General features: G+C 44.9%; 1 protein-coding gene across 1 annotated transcript in view; it reads right to left on the bottom strand.

Moving 5' to 3' along the window:
- The window catches only part of tbx15 (T-box transcription factor 15), a 40,407-nt gene that overhangs the window by 19,753 nt on the left and 354 nt on the right, over nt 1-20,300 (bottom strand). Inside the window, exons 2-3 of the mRNA XM_040147710.1 lie at nt 13,143-13,350; nt 9,503-9,604 (exon numbers count right to left, since the gene is read on the bottom strand). Coding sequence (XP_040003644.1) covers nt 9,503-9,604; nt 13,143-13,350 — 310 coding nt within the window. The remainder of the gene's footprint in view (nt 1-9,502; nt 9,605-13,142; nt 13,351-20,300) is intronic.

The following is a 20,300-nucleotide window of genomic DNA, read 5'->3' as shown; positions in this document are numbered from 1 at the left end:
CCACAACATCAGGTGTGACCAGTCCAGTGTCCAGTCCAGTCCAGTGACCGAAAGGACGCATCGTTTAACATTTCATTTGGGTAGTCTACTGATGAGCCTCAACGGCGAAAGTCGGTGTTCAGTGCCTGTGGCTTGCAAAGTCTGGTGCTTTACATTGTGGCAAAATCCACGTTTTTCATTTTTTTCAGCAACAGGAAGTGAGGATCAATGATCTGGTCACAGAATAAACAGTGGAAAGACCTTGCAGGTTTCTTTTTCCTTTTTTTGTACAGATTCTGTTGTTGTCGTATTTCATGCCTCATTTTCAAATTTATAATGATTTAAAATAACCAAACTTTTTATAACACCTATTTAGTTAAGTTTTCAGTTGTTTTTTGGGGGCTTTGTTGGTGAGTGTTTTTATGATGAATTGTTTTGGTTAAGATTAGAGTAAAAATGTTTAATGGTAAATGGTGATCATGATTGTGCTTAATTTTAAGTTTTAAAACCTGCCTGTTTGAGCCTATACAGAATGTGCTCTTAGGCTCTTTTGTTTTCCCTAATCATGTTTTTGTTAATCACTTCACTGTTTTTGAAAACTCATGTGAATCTCTGAGGTTGCTTCAGGGTTGAACACCTCTGCTTCGTTCATCCAGCTGGAAAAAAAACAAGCTCCAAACACTCGGCCACGTTGCCACAACACCGGCTTTTACCACTCATCTGTTGTTTCTTCATTGTGCTTGAAATTTCTAACAAGAGCGACATAAAATATTCCATATGCAGTCACACACTCAGCTGCATAGTTTCAATTAAGCGAAGCCATAATATTTGATGTTGTGTGTGAGTTTGGGTACAATGGGGCGTCCCACCCATTAAACAGCAGGGAGAGAGAAGAAAGAGAAAAATAGGTGGAGAGAGAGAGACAGAGAGAGAGAGAGAGAGAGAGAAAGAAGGAAAGAAAGAAAATGACTTTTACCCTCCTTTTTTTAAAACAAGTCCGCAAACTACCAGTCAACACTGTATGCACTGTTTAAAAAATAAACAACAGAAGGAAAAGGAAAAGAGAGGAAAAGCTGGAAGGAAAAAGGAGGGAATAAAAATGCAAGAAAGGAAGAAACAAAGAAGGAAAGAAAGAAATGGATGGACAGATAAAGTGAAGTCAGATAAAGAAACTCGGCCAGAGTCACCAAGAAAAAGAATGAGAGAGAAAATGAAAGAGATAAAGTCGATGGACAGAGAGATAGAAAGAAGGGGAGAGGAAGAGGAGGGAGAGAATGGGTGAATGGGAGAGAAAGGTAGAGATAAAGTGGAGGAGAGAGAGTGTTAAGCACAGCTGTTTGCCTTTAGTTCTGGCCATGTGCTCAGTTGAAAGTGTTTTATCTGCAGCGCCTCTGCCAAAGTCATCACTCACTCCTGAAACATGGACAAAACTCTCATTTGGTCCTTTTGTTATTGCCACAAAGGGCTGCACAACCCCGTTACTCACACACACACACACACACACACACACACACACACACACACACTCATAAAACGTAATTATAAGTACATTCCAATACATGCAAAAATACATACTCAGCCTCTTTATGCCACAGACAACACAGCGAACACAAATACATACACACATTTAAAAAGCATTGGGGGAGTTCCTAGGGATGTTGGCAAACACATCCTCTGGCAGCCACACTGGAGGTAAACTTAGCTCTTTGTGACTGTAAACAGCTCAGCATGTTTCTCACGTTACATTTTTTAACAAATCTACCTTATAAGACCATTAAGATTCACTGGGTGCTTCTTCTAAACAAACTTAGCACAAACTTTAACCAGATTTCGAGAAATTCCGCAAAAGAAAATGCTTGTTTGTCAAGATAAACAAGCCAGTGGCCCTAATTCTCCAGTCGGGTGCCCTTAAAAACCATTGTAGAAGAAGAGGATGCAACAAGAGGATGTAATCAAAAGAGCGCCACTCAAACCTCAGGCGTTGAAAAACGATGTAGAAAACATGGTGGAACTAAGACATTTCTGTTTGTTTAATGTTCAGTGACAGCTTAGGTCATGTGCATTGTGTACATGATTTAAATTGACTGAACTAGATGTTGCTGTGAGGTTTGCAGCAGCCACACGGTGAGATGCATTTAATGTGACCATTTGTTTTTTGTTATTTTAAATTTCACCGGCACAATTCGGTTTTTTGTCCCTTAATGTATTATGTTTCATTGTTTTGTTATTTGTCCAAACAAAGACTAAAGCAAAACTTAACTTTGGGATACAACTCAATAGCCCCCACTGAAAGTATACAAATAATTCAGTAATTGAGCTCTGCTTCAACTAAGCCTTCGCTGGTGTTGTATATCTGCATTTCCCACAAGTCATGGTGTGAGGGTTACTGTGAGATTTCTATTTATCTAGTAAGAAACGTTAGCTGTTGCCTCTCGTCCTGACTGTATTTCAAGCAACCCTGGAAATGAGAAACACACACCACCTGTGTGCGAGCGACCAAGGTGTTAGAGTGCCTAGTGTTCTGGCCACTTTGGGGCAGTGGAAAGAAGTTGTGAGTACAACACTGACGTACCATCACATTTTAAGTTGATGTGGCGAACTTGTTAGCAAACAGTTGCTTATTTACACGTCAAGCAGTTACAGAGCGACGTGATCATTCATTTGGCTTCGTGTTTCTGACCACCTGAGAAACATAAGTCCAGTTTTCACTCTCTTTTAGCTCTGTTTTTGGTCTCTACCAACTCCTGGGGGAAATATCTGGCTTTTGTGCTGCTAAATGCTCCAGTATGTTCATCCGCTAGTTGCTAACTTTGCGTGTGTGCTCGGTGCTGAACAGGTAGTGTACAGTTCTTTTTTTTTTTTTTTTTTGCTTATTTCTTTTTAGAGATGCTCCACTGAAAGCAGCTGCCTGCTTCAGCCAAAACAGTAGTTTAGTTGTGGGCCTGAGCTTGAAGCATGCCATAAATATAAATTTGTCTTAAGGATCTTTACAATCTATACAGCATCCGACATCGCCTATCCTTAGGCCCTCGATTCGGATAATGGAAAAACCCCTCCTTCAACAGGAAAACAAAAAACTCCCGTTATAAAAATGGTATATCAGTGAAAACATGGAGATGTTATGCATTTATAAACATTTTGGGGCAATGAACTACAAAACAGAACACTTAACTATCCATTCCCGTTTTTTTCCCCAAACAGTATCTGATACCAAGCGCACACACAGCTCTGACCCAACACATACACACACACACACACACACACTAACACATACATATACACTCACACAGGGTGCCAGGCGTTTCTGTAATTTCCTGTTTGGAGCGCTGTTTAGGGTTACACTCGGCCTAGAAGGGAAAGTGTTAAGGAACGAGGAAACTTTAGCCCCAAACGGGACTGGAAATCTGATTAGTCCCCCCGCTTTCATCTTCCATAAATCTGCCATCTGGCACCGGCACGATCAATAAAGACTGGACTTTATGTGACACTCTTACTGGACAGATGGGGGGGAGGGACTGGGGGAGGGAGGGGGTCGTTTCCCTTCCCAGCCAACACCAAACTGTACAGCTGACAAAACTGAACTGCAGTGCGCACTCTAATTCTCTTTCTGTCTCCCACATACGCACAATTACACCCACTGGAAGAAACACACACGCATGTTGAGACATGAAACCCACAGATAGAACCACACACACGAAACAGACAGCAAAAACAGCTCGTCAGCGCGCGTATGAGCGTGTGTGCGTGTGTGTGAGTGTGTGTGAGAGTGTGTGAGTGTGTGAGAGTGTGTGTGTGTGTGTGAGTGTGTGTGTGTGTGAGTGTGTGCGCGCCCCCAGCTCATCACACACACAGTCTAACACACGAAGGCATGCACATAAAAACACACATTTACACACTGGCCAAATCCAGCCTGTATATTGGGTTTCTGTACTGACAGAGTAAATATTGCTATTGAATTACCATTCAGGGTTGGCTGGTGTGTCTGCGAGTGTGTGTGTGCGCGTTCAGTTTGTGAGGGAGCCTTGTGTGAACGAGCGCGTGTGTGTGTGTGTGTGTGTGTTCTTGAATCCTTGTACTTATGAGGCCCAAATGTCTTCACAAAGATAGATAGACGATGACGTTTTGCCAGTTATCGCTTCCGCACGGAGCCAACTTCACAAACTCGGATTAGCGTTTATAGGATAAATGTTGGAATAAGGTTAGGATCAAGTTGGTTTAGGGTTAGGATCAGATTTAGGCTGGGGTTAGCGTTAGGATAGTGTTTATCCTCACAAAAGGGCAACAAAAATTCCTGTGGGTGTGTTTCTATGTATCTTATCTACTTTGATTGCGTTTCTGATTTTAAGCTGGTACCTATGTGTGTGTGTGTTCTTCTGTTTCTATACTTCCAAATGTCCTCACAAAGATAGGGGTATACGAGTATACCAACAAAGATGCCTTTTTTGTGTGTGTTGGATCCTTTATGAGGGGCTCAATGTCCTCATTAGGCTAGAAAAACAATTGCCTTTTACCAGACTTACTTAGGGCAAGTTTACAGACTAGAATTAGTGTTTGTAGGATTAAATTTTGATTTAAGATTAAACTGGGGTTAGGTTAAAGTTAGTTAAGGGTTAACAACGTGGGTTAAGATCAGGTGAAGGGTATGGATGTAGGACCAATTGCATTCAGTGACTGTCCTCACAAGTAGTCATTTAGATGCCTTTCTGTATCTGTGTGTGTGTTTTATCCCTTTAGAGTACGCTTCTAATTGTGTATGGATACCAGTGTGTTTTCTTTTGTTTCTATATTTATGAGGACCAAGTGTCTGCACAAAAAAAAAAAAAAAAGTGATCAGTTTCAGGGTCAGTTTCAAATTATAATGAGGTTCCCTGTTTACCAGTGTGTGTGTGTGTGTGTGTGTGTGTGTGTGTGTGTGTGTGTGTGTGTGTGTGTGTGTGTGTGTGTATATTTCTGCATTTATTAAAACCAAATGCCCTCACAACTATAGGAAAATAAAGAGTCTTTGAACATGATGACATTTTGGCCCCTCAACAAAAGGCCCATTTAATACGAGGCCTTGTGTTTATTGGTTACCGTTAGTATTTGGGTTATGTTTAGGTTTGGGCTAAAGTTGCTCCAGGGTTAGCAACTTGGGGTTGGTGTGGAGAGTGATTACGTTCACTGATTGTCCTCACAAGTATAGTTACATGGACGCCTCAGGGTGTGTTTGTGTGTGTCTTATCCCTTTATAACATGTTTCTAATTGTGCGAGAGTATTGGTGTGTGTGTGTGTGTGTGTTTGTTTTATTTATTTCGATACTTATGAGGACAAAGTACGTGCACACAAAAACAAACACGTCAATCCTCATACACAGGTTTAGTGTCAAATTAGATTAACATTAGATTTAGGATTAGGATTAAGATCAGATTTAGGTTTGGGTCAGGGTTAGGTTAGAAACAGGGGTTTGGGGAATCAGTGATAGTCCTCACATGTATAGCAACATTAATGCCTGTGTATGTGTTTTGTGTGTCTTTAGACTGTGCTTACTATTGTGTGTGTGTGTGTTCATCTATCTCTTGATTTATGAGTATCAAATGTCCTAACAAAAACAGATTAAAAAGAAATCTTGCAGTTTAATGCAATCTTTCAAATCCTCACTTCTACATAGGGCCAGTTCAAATTTTCATTGGATTAAGGACAGAAATACGGAACAAAATATAACCTTGTTTGTTTTTCTATGTTTCCAATTATACGTGCGTGTGGGCGTGCGTGCGCGAGAGTGTGTGTGTGTTTGAGAGTGTGTGCGTGTGATAAAGGAGAACTGCGACATGCTCTGACACATGATTGAAAGAATGAGGAGCCAGACCTCCACATTCAGCGGCTTGAGCTCGAGCAAACCCAGTGACTGTCCACATAAAAGAACTGTAATATATGGAGATTTAATGAGCGCGGTACCAGTGAGACGTTCCTAAAGAGAGGCAGGGAGCCCAAGAAAAGCAAGTTGATTCCAATGAAGACCTTATTTCCAGACCCCAAGCTCTCCAGGACTGTGAGACACACCAGTGACAGCTCCCAGCTCAGTTTGCAAAGCCCTGCGGTGAATTCCCCCGCCAGGAAGAAAATCTTATATAATTTTACAAGATCTTCTGGGCTCTGAAAATCCTCCATGATGTCTTGGTTCGCTGGTGGGGAGAGCGCGGAGAGGCGGCAGGGCAGAACGTCTACTACGCTCTGGTGGAAAACTTTAGATTAACAAACAACGATATGAAATGACAGACGCAGGAAGCTCAAATCAAACCCGCTCGTTGCGGAAATCACTTCATTTTTAGTAATCGCTTGTTTTTGTGCAGACTTGTGCCTCTAATGTCTTTCTGACTAACCTGGTTTTTGTCATAAATAAATCTGACTTGGGTTGACATGAGGGGTGGGGGGGGCGGAGAGCCTGTTCTCTGTTTTCCTCTGAGATGACCCGCTTTTTGTTTCGCAGAGGGAGAGGGAATATATCTGTGGCACGCTCGGTCTTTAATCAAATATTCACTCTCGCATAGCAACGCATGAAAAAAATAAACTGCCTGTAAACATGTTTTATGTCACTGAACTTTCTGCTTTAAAATATGCTCGGCAGCTGCCAAGAGAGGCCATGTAGGCCTTTTAAAACACTGCTGATACTTTTGATACACTATTGAAAAACCAAACACAGCTCAACTGAACTTGTTATACAACTGTGTTCAAGAAATGTATCGAGTTAATAGTTAATTATTAAGTTAAGTGAATTATTTTCAGAATTTTTAGGATATACACATACATATAAATATACATATATTTTAAAAAAAAAGTTTTAAGGATAGTTTGTTAGACCAGGTGTAATTGAGCTTCCCTGCTGGATACTGTTATTTGTTTGAATGTCAGATTTTAGAGAATGTGTACATTTATTTTTCGCTCAAAGGTTTTACGTGTCCTGGAGTTGTAAGAGCCTTAAAGAGCTGTTAACACTTTCTCACCATTAAATGACAGCGTCACAAAAATCTTTAGAGTGAAATTACCACAATGATACACACACACACACACACACACACACAGAGTGACTTCTGGGTCTGCACCCATCTACTTGAACTCAATCATAAGGGCTTATGCTCCTTCTGGGCCACTATGTTCCTCCAAGGAACATTGGTCTGCCAGACCTGCACACAAGGCAATCACAGTCAAGACTGGTTTCGTCTGTGGTTCCCCGATGGTGGAACAAGCTACCAAATGTTATCAGAGCTCTCTCTCTTAAAGAGTCCCTTGAAGACTCGTTTCTTCCGAGAGCACCTCGAACACCTCTAACACGCCTAACTGGCTCTCTGTGGGAACTTCTTTGCCTGATCTCCTTGCACTTTGCTCTTTTGAATAGATGGAGCACGTAGCGCTTACTTCAAGGCTTTAGTGTTGTCCCTCACTTGCAGGTCGCTTTGAGTACGTGTAGTGTAACGTCATAAAACAAGTGCTGCACCGCAAGAAGACGTGAAAGACCTGCATTACAGTTTTACTTCAGGATGCTATAGATAATTTTTGGATGACATATATTGAAGGTGTTTTATTTAAATATATTGAAAATACTGATTCATGAAAATAAGAAATATTACAAAGTAAAAAATGTATTTTAGTCCATTCATGATATAAAACATAAGCTTGTTTTACTGCTATCGCAGTTTGTAAACAAGCATCAGAGAACTACATTGCCGAGTTAACTATCTCTATGTATTAAAACTGTTGTTAATCAAATGAAGATGTCTTAGCAGGCCACCATTGACCGGTGGGTGACCACTCGTTGGCGCATTTGGATGAAGTAAAGCAAAGCGTGAGTATCTTTCATTTGTACTTAATGGATGTGCCTGGTGCTAGAGCTCCACGGGGTCCACTGTTGTCCAAAAACCATTAGAAACCACATGACGGAGCCCAACTTCGCACTGGCTGACATGTTTTCTCCATCACTCATTCATTGTGATGAACATGGGCACTGTAGTTCCCTTTTTTTTTTTTGTCTCTAATCTCACCCACGTACACTGTCCTCGAACACCAGATGTGTATTCATCCGCAGGTGAAAATAGTCCCCAGCGAATACGCTACCGGCTCCTGTTTGAGCAACGTTTGCTGAAAACTACAGTGCCCGTCTGTTCCGGGACATTATGGGTAAAGGAGTCAGAGTGACACCTTCTTGTTGGATCTGTTGACAATAAGAAAAATATAGACTATTGCCAGCTTCATCCTTTTAGGTTAATAGTTCCCACCTTGGCTAAATGAGGATCAGCTGCCTACTTCACTGCCCGATGATTGTTTAAATGCCGTTTCTGAGGCTATTTTGTCTAAATAAACTAAATCAACCCTCAGCTGTCTGCTGGCAGCTTTGATGCAGAGAAGCAGAAGCATCAGTTTTTAGAAGCCCTTAGTTACCAACAGTAACAGCCGGCATCTGCGTCAGCATCTATGAAGCCATACAGACCTCTGGATACACAGGTAACCCTCACACATTTTCCTCATCATCTGCACCTCGCTCCCTCGTCTCTGTCGTAAAACCTGTAAAGACGATACTGAGCCATAAAAGCAACCCTGTGAAACTTCTACAACCAGTGCAACAGCGGGTAAATGGTGCAGCACTGCACATTTTTCTCTCCGACTCGACCTCGTTTTTTCTCATTTCCGTCATTAGACCTGAACGTTGAGAGTTATCCTATTTGCAGGCAGCCTCTGGCTCTGCTGCTCAGCCAGTGGGATGATGAATACATTTCAATCTCCCCTCGCTGGCTCTGACTTCAGGGACTAGTGCCACGGGCCAGGACATCGGTCTTATTGCATATCCAGAGAGATCCATCATATACAAGCTTTCCTCCAGAACATGCACACTTTATTCCCTTTCACTTCACCTCGTGGATGCAAATGACGGGAGCATTGCCGAGAAAAAAAGGGGCACAGCGGTTCCGTAGCGGTTATGGGAAATCTGAAAGAAATGGAAAAGGCTGGAATATCTTTGTCCGGTCCAGATCCCCATTACCTACGGGTCTAACACGAGAAACGGCGTGAAGATCAGAACAGTCCAACTGGGTCAAAATGTTTATGCTTGGCTTGACATCTGAGAATCAGCCAGAAAAATACTGCTCCGTGTGCAGCTGTACAGCTGTGCGTTGAAGGCTGACGCCGCTATTTTCGGACTTCAGTGGCCAGAGATTGTGCTGCTGTGCAGCATCCGTGCATCTGACATTTTCTTAAGGCCCGTGAAGGACCACGGTCACTCGGCGTGTTTTGCCACAGCGCGGTTCTCGTCGTGGCCGCAAAGTACCGGAAACAGCGCTCGGTCCATCTCAGGAAATGAAGTTCGCCCCGCTGAGGCCGAAGAGACTTAAATCGTTTCGGTTTAACGGCAGTGGGATACACTGCTGCATTTTGGAAGGCCAGTAAAAAGGAAAGGAACATGCTACTATGTTCAGAGGGGGACGACATGTCTGACGTGGAACGTGGCACGTGGTCATCCACGTCCGTTCGTGTACCTGCGTGCGAGGACGGTACCTGTATCTCTTGTTGTCCACGGGCACGATGTCCATGGCGATGTAATACTGCTGATGAGGGTCCAGGCCTGCGATCTTCACCCGCATGGCAGGAAACATCCTCCTGACAAAAGGAGACAAAGCAACACAGGCGGTGGTGAACGAATCCGATGGAGCAGAACTGGTTTCTGTCCCTTTCCTCCTGTGGTGCATTCAGAAAATAGATCAACTAACGTTTGAAAAGAAACAAAAAAAGAAAAAGACCACTGATGATAACAAACCTTACCCTCGTGACTGAAACCAGACTGATGAACTTTATCAGCTGCTGACACAGAAAGTGTCAGCACGCGGCAGACTGATCCACTAAACACGTTCAAACTGGGTTTGATTCATTTAGGAGACTTTAAAAAGCATGTACAGACAAGTCAGCTCTCATAAAAAAAATAAAAAAAATAAAATCTGATTTCCTGTCGGTTTTCCGCAGCTGTGGTCGGGCTACTTCAGTATCGGTTTACCTATTAAAAGGCACTAAATCACAAAAGGAATTCCTGACTATCGAAGAACATTGCAACTGTTAAAACTTGATACAAAGCAGGAGCACCTTAGTGTAAATGCTGTTAATGTCTCCGAGCGCTGCTGATTTTTATTATGATGTAGTGCTGTTGACTGGCGAAAGCGCCTGTGCGCCTGCAAATTGTGCAGATCTGAGCATCCGCGCGGCGCAACGGACCGTGACGCGAGCGAGACACCGAACCGACTTGTAAATGACAAAGCTGTGGCTGGGTCTGCTTCGCCGAATTCACTGGATGGGATCGAGCCGGGCAGATGGGACTTGAGCAAATACGCACAAAAGACACAAAAGACACAAGACACTAGTTGCATTTGCACAGAGAGCCTTTTTTTTCGGGGGGGGGGGCAGAAATCTCTCTTTGCCCTGCCAGTCTTTTAATGATTGAAATGAGGAGAGATGACATGAGACGACATTCATTTTAACGCCCTCCCAACTGGGGTAAACACCTGTGTTGGTGCGGCGCTGAGTAAACCCATCTAACAGACACATTTTCTGATTGTCCATTAAAAGACTTTTTTTTTTTTTTTTTTTTAAATCTAAGCTAAACGTATTTTTAAAACGTTGTTGAAAACTGGTTCTCTGACAGTGTTTTTATTAGGTGCATTTTTCAAAGACACCCCCCCCCCACACACAGGTCCGGATTAACCCCTCTAACTGATCACCCGCTATTTTCCCTTCAGTCAGGTCAGTTTGCAGCTTATAAGGTGGGACGTCTCCTTTTAGAACATCTGTCGCCTCTTGAATTACAGGAGATGCAGCTTTTGCTCAGTCAGAGTTCCGCATTTTGGGGACTTATATTCGTCACATTTATTTAATAAAAATCAAATAAACCCCATTTATTTCAGAAGCTGCTTCGATATCAGTTTTCCTGAACCCCAACCTTTACTCCTGTCTAATTGAATTCATAGAATATCTAATAACTTCCAGGTCATTTTTGTCCCTTGAGTGTTTCTACGATTTCCATCATTTTAATGGGCTGAATGCTTGTCGCATACTGTCATGCCACTGTGACCTCTGACCTCTGCAGTCCAGGAATTCAGGATTCCTCCGCTGTTGTAGCCCTTATTTTATCATAATACTTAATAGACAGACAAATTGGAAATGCTATTTATGTATAAAATAAGCAGAAATGTATTTTTATCCCTAACAGTATTATCGGCAACCAGCTCGTCGCGTTTTGATGCTGAAGACCAAAGCTTGAGGCAAAAACTGACGCAGAAAAACCTCATGAAAATTACAAATCTGAAAAGAAAAAGGGGAAAAAAAACGGCCCCTATGGAGAAGGAGACATTTCGAATTAATTCCTCCTTTCTCACTTCAAACGCTGCATTTTCCCTTTTCATTTTAAGGTCGTAAATCCGGTCCTGCCTAACGAGAAAAGAGGGCCGTTTTCTTGCTTCCCTCCTCCCCTGGATTTATGGGCTTATTATGAGCAGGCCGTGAAATACGCACGGCGACGGTCGTGTCCGCCCTCACTCGGCCTCGGCGCAAACCGATTGTTGCTCTATTTATGAGCTGATTCCCAATTTGGGCCCAATTCATAAAAACAGGAAAGTATGGTCTATAACGAGTAGAGGAAGGGGGACGTCAGGGCTTATTTCAATCCGAAGTCAGAACAGAGAGGGGGAGCTGGGGAAATAAAAAAAAAACAGAAAACAAAATTTCATTTGAAGCCTCGCAGGGAAAAAAAAGGAAAACAAAAGTTTGATTTTTTTTAAAGTTTAGCGACAGGACAAAACAAGGAGCTTCGATTAGCTGGAGCTAAAACGTGTAGATCTGCTGCAGCTATTTTATACACTTCAAAACAAACGCACATCTTCTGCTAAAGTTACAAATATAGAGCGATGTCGTTTTTGGGGTGGGGCGTTTTATTTAGTCTCAGGTCTGTGTTTGTCCGCCAGTCCCAAGGTCTTCGACCAACGGACCCTTCCTTGGTAAGACTGACCTGCCGCACCAGTCCGCGAGAAAAAGAAGAAAAAAAGAAAACAAAAACATCGCACATATGCCCTGAAGTGAATCGTTTGGAGGAAAAAATCAGGTGAAACGAAAACATAAAACAAATTTCTCAAGCACCCGAACTAAACTTTCCTCGTCATTGACTACAACCTAAACAAGATCATTCGATCCACGCTGGTCGACTTCTGTCATGGAAATATCTCAGTCTTGAGCGAGTCCCAACACGCTCCTGTGCCGGAGAAGCTCTTGATCCAATCATCATTTTCATACGCGCCAACTGCTCGAAACGTAAAGAGCCATCGGCCCCTCGCCGTCGACGTTTACTCACTCAAATAGGAACCGACGGTTAATAACGCTCCTCTTGAGGCTAAAAGTTTGGCCTTAGAGCTGCGGCACTGCCTAGGGCTGATATAAATCACGCCGCTGGATGTGAACCGGGGGGGGGGATGTACGTGGAAATGTGCGGCGCTGCCCGCGCGCTGGGAGCGGAGCGGACTGCCGGGGAAGGTCCTTCCGTCGGGACCCGCGGGTCAACTCCCGCGCCTGCTCTGGGCGTGGGCCGCCGACCCGAGAGAGTGAGAGAAAACCCGGAACATGTTAGGGGGGGGGGGATTAATTGGAACCAGCTCCCCTTACGCGCCAACATCAGGGATAACCTACCGCGTCATGAAGGCCTGAGCGCGGCAGGGCGGCCTGCATGTGCAACACATTAACACCTTCAAAACAGAGCTCTGAGGTGTGTGTGTGTGTGTGTGTTTGAGAGAGAGAGAGTATGTGTGTGTTCGGCTCTAACTGAGCTTTGTGTTTCTTAAAAAAAAAATGTGTGTTTGTGGGTCGGTGCGTTGCAGAACTCTAAATCTGCACATTCGATAAATCTGCGCGTTCGTGTGATTCACTTGGGTCCGGGTTGTTATAATCTCAGCTCATAAGAAATCATTTTCAAAACCAGAACTCCTGAAGCGACCGATGAGGAACCCACCTGGCGGTTCGTGCTCGCCCAATAAGGCAAATCTCGCAAGTCGCGTTTTACGCGCAGTGGGCTCGTGGGCTGTCTGCGCCATAACCCCGCCGCGGAGCTGCACGTAAAAGCTTCTGCGCCACGTCCAGCGGCTGAGCGCGCACGTGTCCGGCCTACCTGCCCGCCTTGGTGATGATCATCTCCGTGCCGATGTCGTGGAAGCGCTTCCACAGGTCCGCGCACTGCAGCTCCACCTGGATCTCCTCCATGGAGGCCGGGGGCGACGGTTCGCAGGGGCCGGGGGCCAGGTCGGCAGGTGAGCCAAAGGAGCACGACGTCCTCTCGGCCAGACCCTCTCCGTCCGAGCCGGGGCTCGCCTCCGAGTCTGCGGGGCAAAAATGAGAGAGGCTATGAGGAAGCGGCACTGAAACCGTGGAATTAATACGCTTTAGGCTTTTACGCAGGAAACTTGGCGCGGCGAGAAAGTACCGCGGTTCACTCCGCTGACTCCAAATCACCTGCCGTCTGCAGCTTGGAGAGATGCGGCCCGGTTTGGCTCGCGGGCTCAGCTCGTCATGGAGTTCTGGGTTGATGTCAAAAGCAGAATAAATACTGCATAAAGCCTTTGAAATGCGATGCAGAAAATATTAAGTTTTAAATTGGGCCACACAGTGAAGGATTCCGATGGGAAACGTTCAGCGAATGAAGTTTCCCCTCAAGTGCTCGTTTTGGACCGAGGTTTTTGCAGACTGACCATCCGGAGTCATCCGCACGGTTACACTGCTGGAGCAGATAAAAAGCGTTCCCTCCACCCTGGACCAGATCCAGACCTACAGGAGAGATTTCCATCCTTCCGCCCCTCTCACTCCCAGACACCAACCGGGACGGCCTCGGCCTAGTTCGCTTTATGTTAAACCAACGGGCCCAACGGCCCGGGCGGAGCAAACGGGAACACCTGACGATCCTGCACCACCCCGAAATCCGGCGTGCCTCTCGCGAAGAGCTCGGACGGTGGTGCATCGGAAGGTCTTTCCCGCATCCATTTCTCCACCACGCACATTCTGTAGCGACATCCTCGCCCCGTTATTTAAGCTCTAACATTCCTTTAACGCGAAACGGGGAAATTACAAATCGCACCGGGTTCTGAATCCAAACCGCCTTTTGTCACTTAATAACACCGCCTTTAAACATCCACATCCCCTTCCACTTAAAGCGAAATGTGGAGTTTTTCAACAAAGCCTTATTCCACTTGACTCCGACCTTCAAATGTTACTTAACACGTGTGTGTGTGTGTGTGGTGCTATTTCAAAATAAAATGGAAACCTTTGTGGATTGTATATCATAACGTATCATAGTTTTTCCAGCTGGGACGTCAAACATTCAATGCTCAACACCTCGGAGCTGCACTTAACCAGATAAAATTCTCATAAGATCACCGCATTCGAGCTCCTATTTCACTTTGCTGAGAAACAGATCCTACATCCCTCTCCTCCACCGCCACCACCGCCGCCACCACCACCGCCACCTAGAAAATAAAAAAACAATCTAATAATGTATTATTTATTGAGGGCCCCTGACACATGGAGGTTGACTTGGCAGACTCGGGGCACACAAATATGGTTATGCAAATGGGGAGCTGCTGGGAGACTGGACAGCATCCCGGGCGAAACCGCTGCAGCGCAGGCCGAGCCAACCCCCGCTGGAAGGGGGAGGGATGGAGATAGGAAGAGCAGGGGTGGGGGGGGGGCCGCGGCGACCACAGACAGACAGACAGAGAGACACTTTCCATCATCTTCCTGGGAGATCCTTCCAGTGTGACTGCAGCCGGAGAGGACTGCCACACACACACAATCACTCTCCCCGGTCTTCTCCCGTTAACTGTTCACTCACACACACACACACACACACACACACACACACACACACACACACACACACACACGCAGATACACACTCGGCCAGTCAGTCAGCTGCCTCCTCACTCTCTATTAAAAAAAAAAAAAAAAATACTTATTTCGCATACTGCCGGTGTTAAAGGAAGAGGACAAGATGGAGGGGACAAGATGGAGCCCCCCCCCCCCTCAAAAGAAACCCTCTATAAATCCACACTGGTCTAATGTCATCTTCAGATGGAGATTAGAACATGCAAGCAGAAGACATTTCATTTGACTGTCTGATACATATCATGAATTGTACAAACCATCGGATGATTTTAGAAATTGTTCTCAATATTTTCTACCTTTTCCTTCTGTAGGTTTTCGGTCTGAACAACACCGACAACGACACAAAGCTCCGATTATCTCGCTCGGTTTTTTTTTTTTTTTTGGAAACCGACAAACAAACAAGGTTTTGGTTCTGTGAACTAGACTTGAGAGTGCTGTCTAATTTTAATCAATATCAGGCTTTAATCAAATATCAGCAGGTCGGTTTTGTACATCAAATATAATGGAGGCTTGCATCTGATCAAATCCACAGAAAAAACATTTTGATCTGTGATGGCATTTTTTATTTTTTCGTCATTTTGAATAGTTTATCATTTAAAGGTCTAAATTTACTCTCCTCCAAATGAATAGGGTGATAAACAACATCATTATTCTGGTTTCAGCAAAGGTCCGGTCTTATACTCATTTTAATGCAGTTGCTTTTCCACTGTGACAGGAATTAGATTTGACACTACATTAAAATAAAATAAAATAAAATAAAATCTAATATTTCTGGCATCGAAAGTGAAAGCTGCTTGAATATTTTGCAACAAACGGGAGCCCGTGTCCACCAAAGGCATCTCAAACTGGATCCTGGTGTTCGAAACGGAGGCGTTGGGAGGAAAACCGGCGCACTCCAGACACCAAAAGCAGCTCGGTTAAATCGGATCATTTGGCAGGACCGCCTCCGAGATGCGGAGGGGGGGGGGGGGTCGCCAGCCAAGCAGGAGCCTGGCCGACTCTGCGCGGCCGCCCTGTCATCAGGCAGAAGGACCTGTCCTCTGCCACTCACCAGTCTCTCTCTCTCTCACTAACACACACACACACACACACACACACACACACACACACACACGCGGTATTCGTGGAGTCAAACATCAGGCCCGAAGCCATTTTTTTTGCCAAAGTTCAAACACAGAGAATAAAATTGTCAAAAAAAATAGCAAAACTGGAAACACTGGACAATATTGTAGGCCAGTATCACACAGCATTGAGTTTATATGAAGGTTTTGTTTGAGTTTTCTAAATGAAAACTTCAGTTGGGTTTTTTTTTTTTTTTTTTTTTTAGTCTGAAGGAATAAAAACTGACATTTATTGATGATCAAAAATGTGCTCACTCAGCAGAACGCTGGCCTGAGATCTACTGTGGTTAGCTTCTCTCTCTCTCTCTCACACACACACACACACACACACACACACACTTACACACACTTACACACACTTACACACACTTTGGGCCTGAATCTTGCGGTTAAGGGCCCCAAATCTGCTCATGCCAGGCCTCATTAAAACGAGACTAACATCCATAGTAGGCCACTAATTGGTCTGAATTTAATCCAGTCAGTGCTCTGCGTCAAATTGTCCTCTGTGTCACAGTCCACATGCAGTCACGCGCACGTCAGCTCCAGTCAGCTGCAGAAGGGCCGAGTGTTTGCTTAAAAAAAAAAAAATACACACATTTAATGAAAATATTACAGGAGGAGGAAGTGCTTTTAATGCAGTTATAAAGAAGCTTTAAATCAGGAAGTAGATAGATGTGTTTATGGCTGGGGAGGTAACACCTGTGACGGAGAACTTTTATGAATAAACTTCATAAACCTCTCTTAATCGGGGAGCAACTTTTTTTTTTTTTTTTTTTCATTCATAGATTAACGATTATATATTTTTACATTGGATGCCTCTTGCGAGGAGACGGTTTTGACGGGGTTGAGGCAGAGTTTGTCATGTGCCACACACATCTATGTGGGAATCGCCGTCTCTGTCATCATTAGTCTGACCTGCAGTTAATTGCTCCTGGGTGGAAAAGTTCTACAATTGATTCAGATTTTTTTTCCCTTTTTTTTTTTTTTTTTTTTTTTACAAAAACGCACAAAAAGTTTTCAGACACACTAAATATGTCAGGCTGAAAATCGGGAAACTTTTGATGAAACTATTTCACATCATTTGCAATATTTCCATAAGTGGTGCCGCAATAAAAAAAAATTTCACATTCAATGACACCTTTACAGTAATGTGCATGAGATGCTGTTGTACAGTGTGGACCCCCCACACTTCTTTATAGATTCTTAAGAAGAAATTTAAGGGGGATATCAAACGTTTAAGAGGCGGAGAACAACTTAGACGGTGGAGTTGGAGCTATTGTGTGTCGGTGCGTTTGGTGAAGTGGCAGCTGGTTCCTGAAGCGGACAGTCACGATCTGCCGACCATGAATGAAATCACCGAGCAACCCGGTCCGCACTGATGGAGACGAGGGAGGCAGTAGAAACTTCCATCGTGTGCGCATCTCTTTTTTTTTTTTTTTTTTTTTTAATCAGCCTGCATGCCCGCCCGAGAAACGACTCTCAAGGAAAAAACACTGAAAGGAAAAGGGCAGAGTTCGGATCAGTTGGTCTGAGTGCGCTATTACACGGTGATCTCGACAGATTTTAATTAGCAGATGCCCGGTGAAACGTCGGGGCGTTTGTCGCGAATTAGTTCTGAGCCTAGTCTGTGCGTAAAAAGCGAAAAGCGTCACCTTGTAAATCACGTAGTTGGGATCGGGCCTTTGATAAATGGCATTAAGTTATACTAGATGTAAATTAACTCGTTAATTGCCGTCTTAAAGTTTAAATGCGATGGAGATGTGGTCGTAGTAGCTCAGGGAAAGTCTAGCAAAGCCACTTTTTTCTGTGTTAACTGAACTGTTCGGCGGACTGTTAAATGCGAGCCTGTGTCAGAGCTTGGGCTTTTTCTAAATCTCGCCCCTTGTCTTTGAGGCTAATAAACGTGTTATACGACCAGCCGGCTTCCAGCCTCGCCTGCAGTCGAGTAAAAATCAAACGACTCCGTCAAGGATTCCTCCAAGCTGCGTGGTCTGACCACAGAGGCTCGCTGTTCTCGGTCACCGCCGCGGGACGCGCCAGAGCGGAGGCTTTAGGACCCGAGCAGGACCCGCCGAAACCTGCCAGGCACCCGCCAGCTAATGAGTGGGACCGAGAGGTGGTGGGGGGTCTGGGAGGGGGGGGCGCTATTCATTCAGTCAGAACAAAACCGGGGAGAAGATGAACAGAGAAACCCTTCTTCCCCACAGGAACAAAAAAGATGAGAAAAATCACGTCGAGGCCGTTTCGTGATGTCTAAGCCTTCATTTTGTTGATTATCTTTGACCTTTTTAAAAACACACACACACACACACACACACACACACACGCCGTTTGCCACCGGCGACGGTGTGATCCGCGTTTAGCTTCACCTCCCTCATTCACCCACAGAACAGACATGCAGCACACACGTCCATTCCAGCAGCAGCAACAACCTTCCCATGAGAATTCACAGGACAAAATACCCCCCAACCTCCCACTGATTTACTACCCCTTTGCCCATTTTTTTTTTTAAGTTTTGCTTTTCAGTCCCCGGCAGCAGTACAACACCGGAGAGGAGCCGTGCGTGAAAGCGCTGCGCCCCAGAGGTCAGACTGCGGCACGCAGGCAGGCAGGCAGGCAGGCGGCGGGACTCGGCGTCGGCCCGGGCCCGTCTGAGCAGCACGCAGGGGCGGGAAAGCCTCCACTCGGCCCGTCTCCACATTTCAACCGAGATTTCATGGGCTGCGATGTGCATGCAAGATCGTGTGATTTATGTTTTTCGAGCTAAACTTAAATAGTCAGTAATTAAGAGCGGGCCTCTTTTTTTTTTAATTCATAAGCCGGACTAAGATGAATCAGTTTTCACCGAATGTAAAACTTCGCAGGACGACCACTAAAGTTAAACACTAGCTTGGAGCTGCGGCTCCAGCAGAACGCGAGGCTCTGTGACTGCCGGTTTAAAAAAAAAAAAAAGAAGCCCGGGGCGGAGAACCGAGGCTAGAAGTCACGTCAAGTGCCCTCCCCGGCGCTGCAGCGGGGTCTGTCCCCGGGTGGCCGGTCGCTCTCCGGGCACCGGCATCTGGGCGGTGCGCAGCCGGAATGTTTCGTTACCACCTGTAACTGATTAATTCACAGTGTAACGGTGTAACGCCGTGGGACAGCGTCCACGCTAAGCCATCCAATCGGCGTTTCAGGTGATGCGAAGGAGCCAAGAATTAAATTTAACAGAAGAAATGAATTGCTCACATAACGACTGTAGTGGTGCAGTCGCCCGTTTTCAGAACGGTGTCATTGCGTGTGTGTTATAAAGAAACTACTTTTTTTTAAAAAAAACTGCTTATACAACAAAATATTACCGTTTTTTTTTTAATCTTGATTTTCCCAGTTAGTCGTTTACTTATTTTACGTTTCAACTGAAAAAAATCTTAACCCCGCCCGGTTTCTCAGCTACATTTCATTTATTTTAATAATTATAACTATTTTATGTGACTTTTTTTTTCTTTTTGCAGTGTATGATTTATTCACATTTTCCCCGGTGGTTGAGGTGACTGCTGATTTCTTACAACATCCCACGTCTTTTGAGTGACTACCACGTTTTTCCACGGAGGATCAAGGCTCGACTTTTACCATAAGAAGCTCCCTGGAAAACACTGAATGCTCTGCGGCGGTGCGCGGCCGCCGTCGATCTCTCAGCAGCGGGCAATCTAACCCAGAAGTGTCCGAGGTTTATTTTTTCCCCTCTCTGAGGCTGAAACGCACCGGGTCACATTCGCTTCACGTCCTACGCACCGCGCTACGCGCCGAGGCCTCCCCGCACTCGGGCGGCCGGACAGCAGCAGCACATCTCTGGGCTTTGACTCATTAAAGTATTTTGATGTCATTTACATCACGCACCAATCTGGAGTCAAAACATGGACAGGCCGAACCCCGCCACGACCAAAGGACACATCTAATCGCTTAGCCATATGTTGAGTTTTGAGTTGTTTTGATAGTTTGATTTGTTGCTAATGCAAATGACCCCCCCCCCCCCCGAGGAATTTCCCTGATGCGTAATGTGTGTCATATTGCCGACAGTAGTCCAGCATGGCCATCAGGTCTGTAAACTACATCTACAACAGAAAGAAAAAAACCCCCAAAAAACCTGCTTTCTTCCTCGTGCAACAGTGCCGCAGTGGAGCGGAATCCCCGAGTGGAATTTCTCGCTTGGTTTACAGAAAAACAAGAGCCCGCATTCACGTGGAGACCGCGGAGCTTACAGCTAAATGCCCCGTCTCGGGTTGGGTCCCTGAAAG

This window comes from Xiphias gladius, chromosome 16 (assembly GCF_016859285.1).
Source record: "Xiphias gladius isolate SHS-SW01 ecotype Sanya breed wild chromosome 16, ASM1685928v1, whole genome shotgun sequence".
Classification (NCBI taxonomy): Eukaryota; Metazoa; Chordata; class Actinopteri; order Istiophoriformes; family Xiphiidae; genus Xiphias; species Xiphias gladius.
The sequence above is the reverse complement of the archived record's forward strand: the minus strand, read 5'-3'. Positions and strand labels throughout refer to the sequence as shown.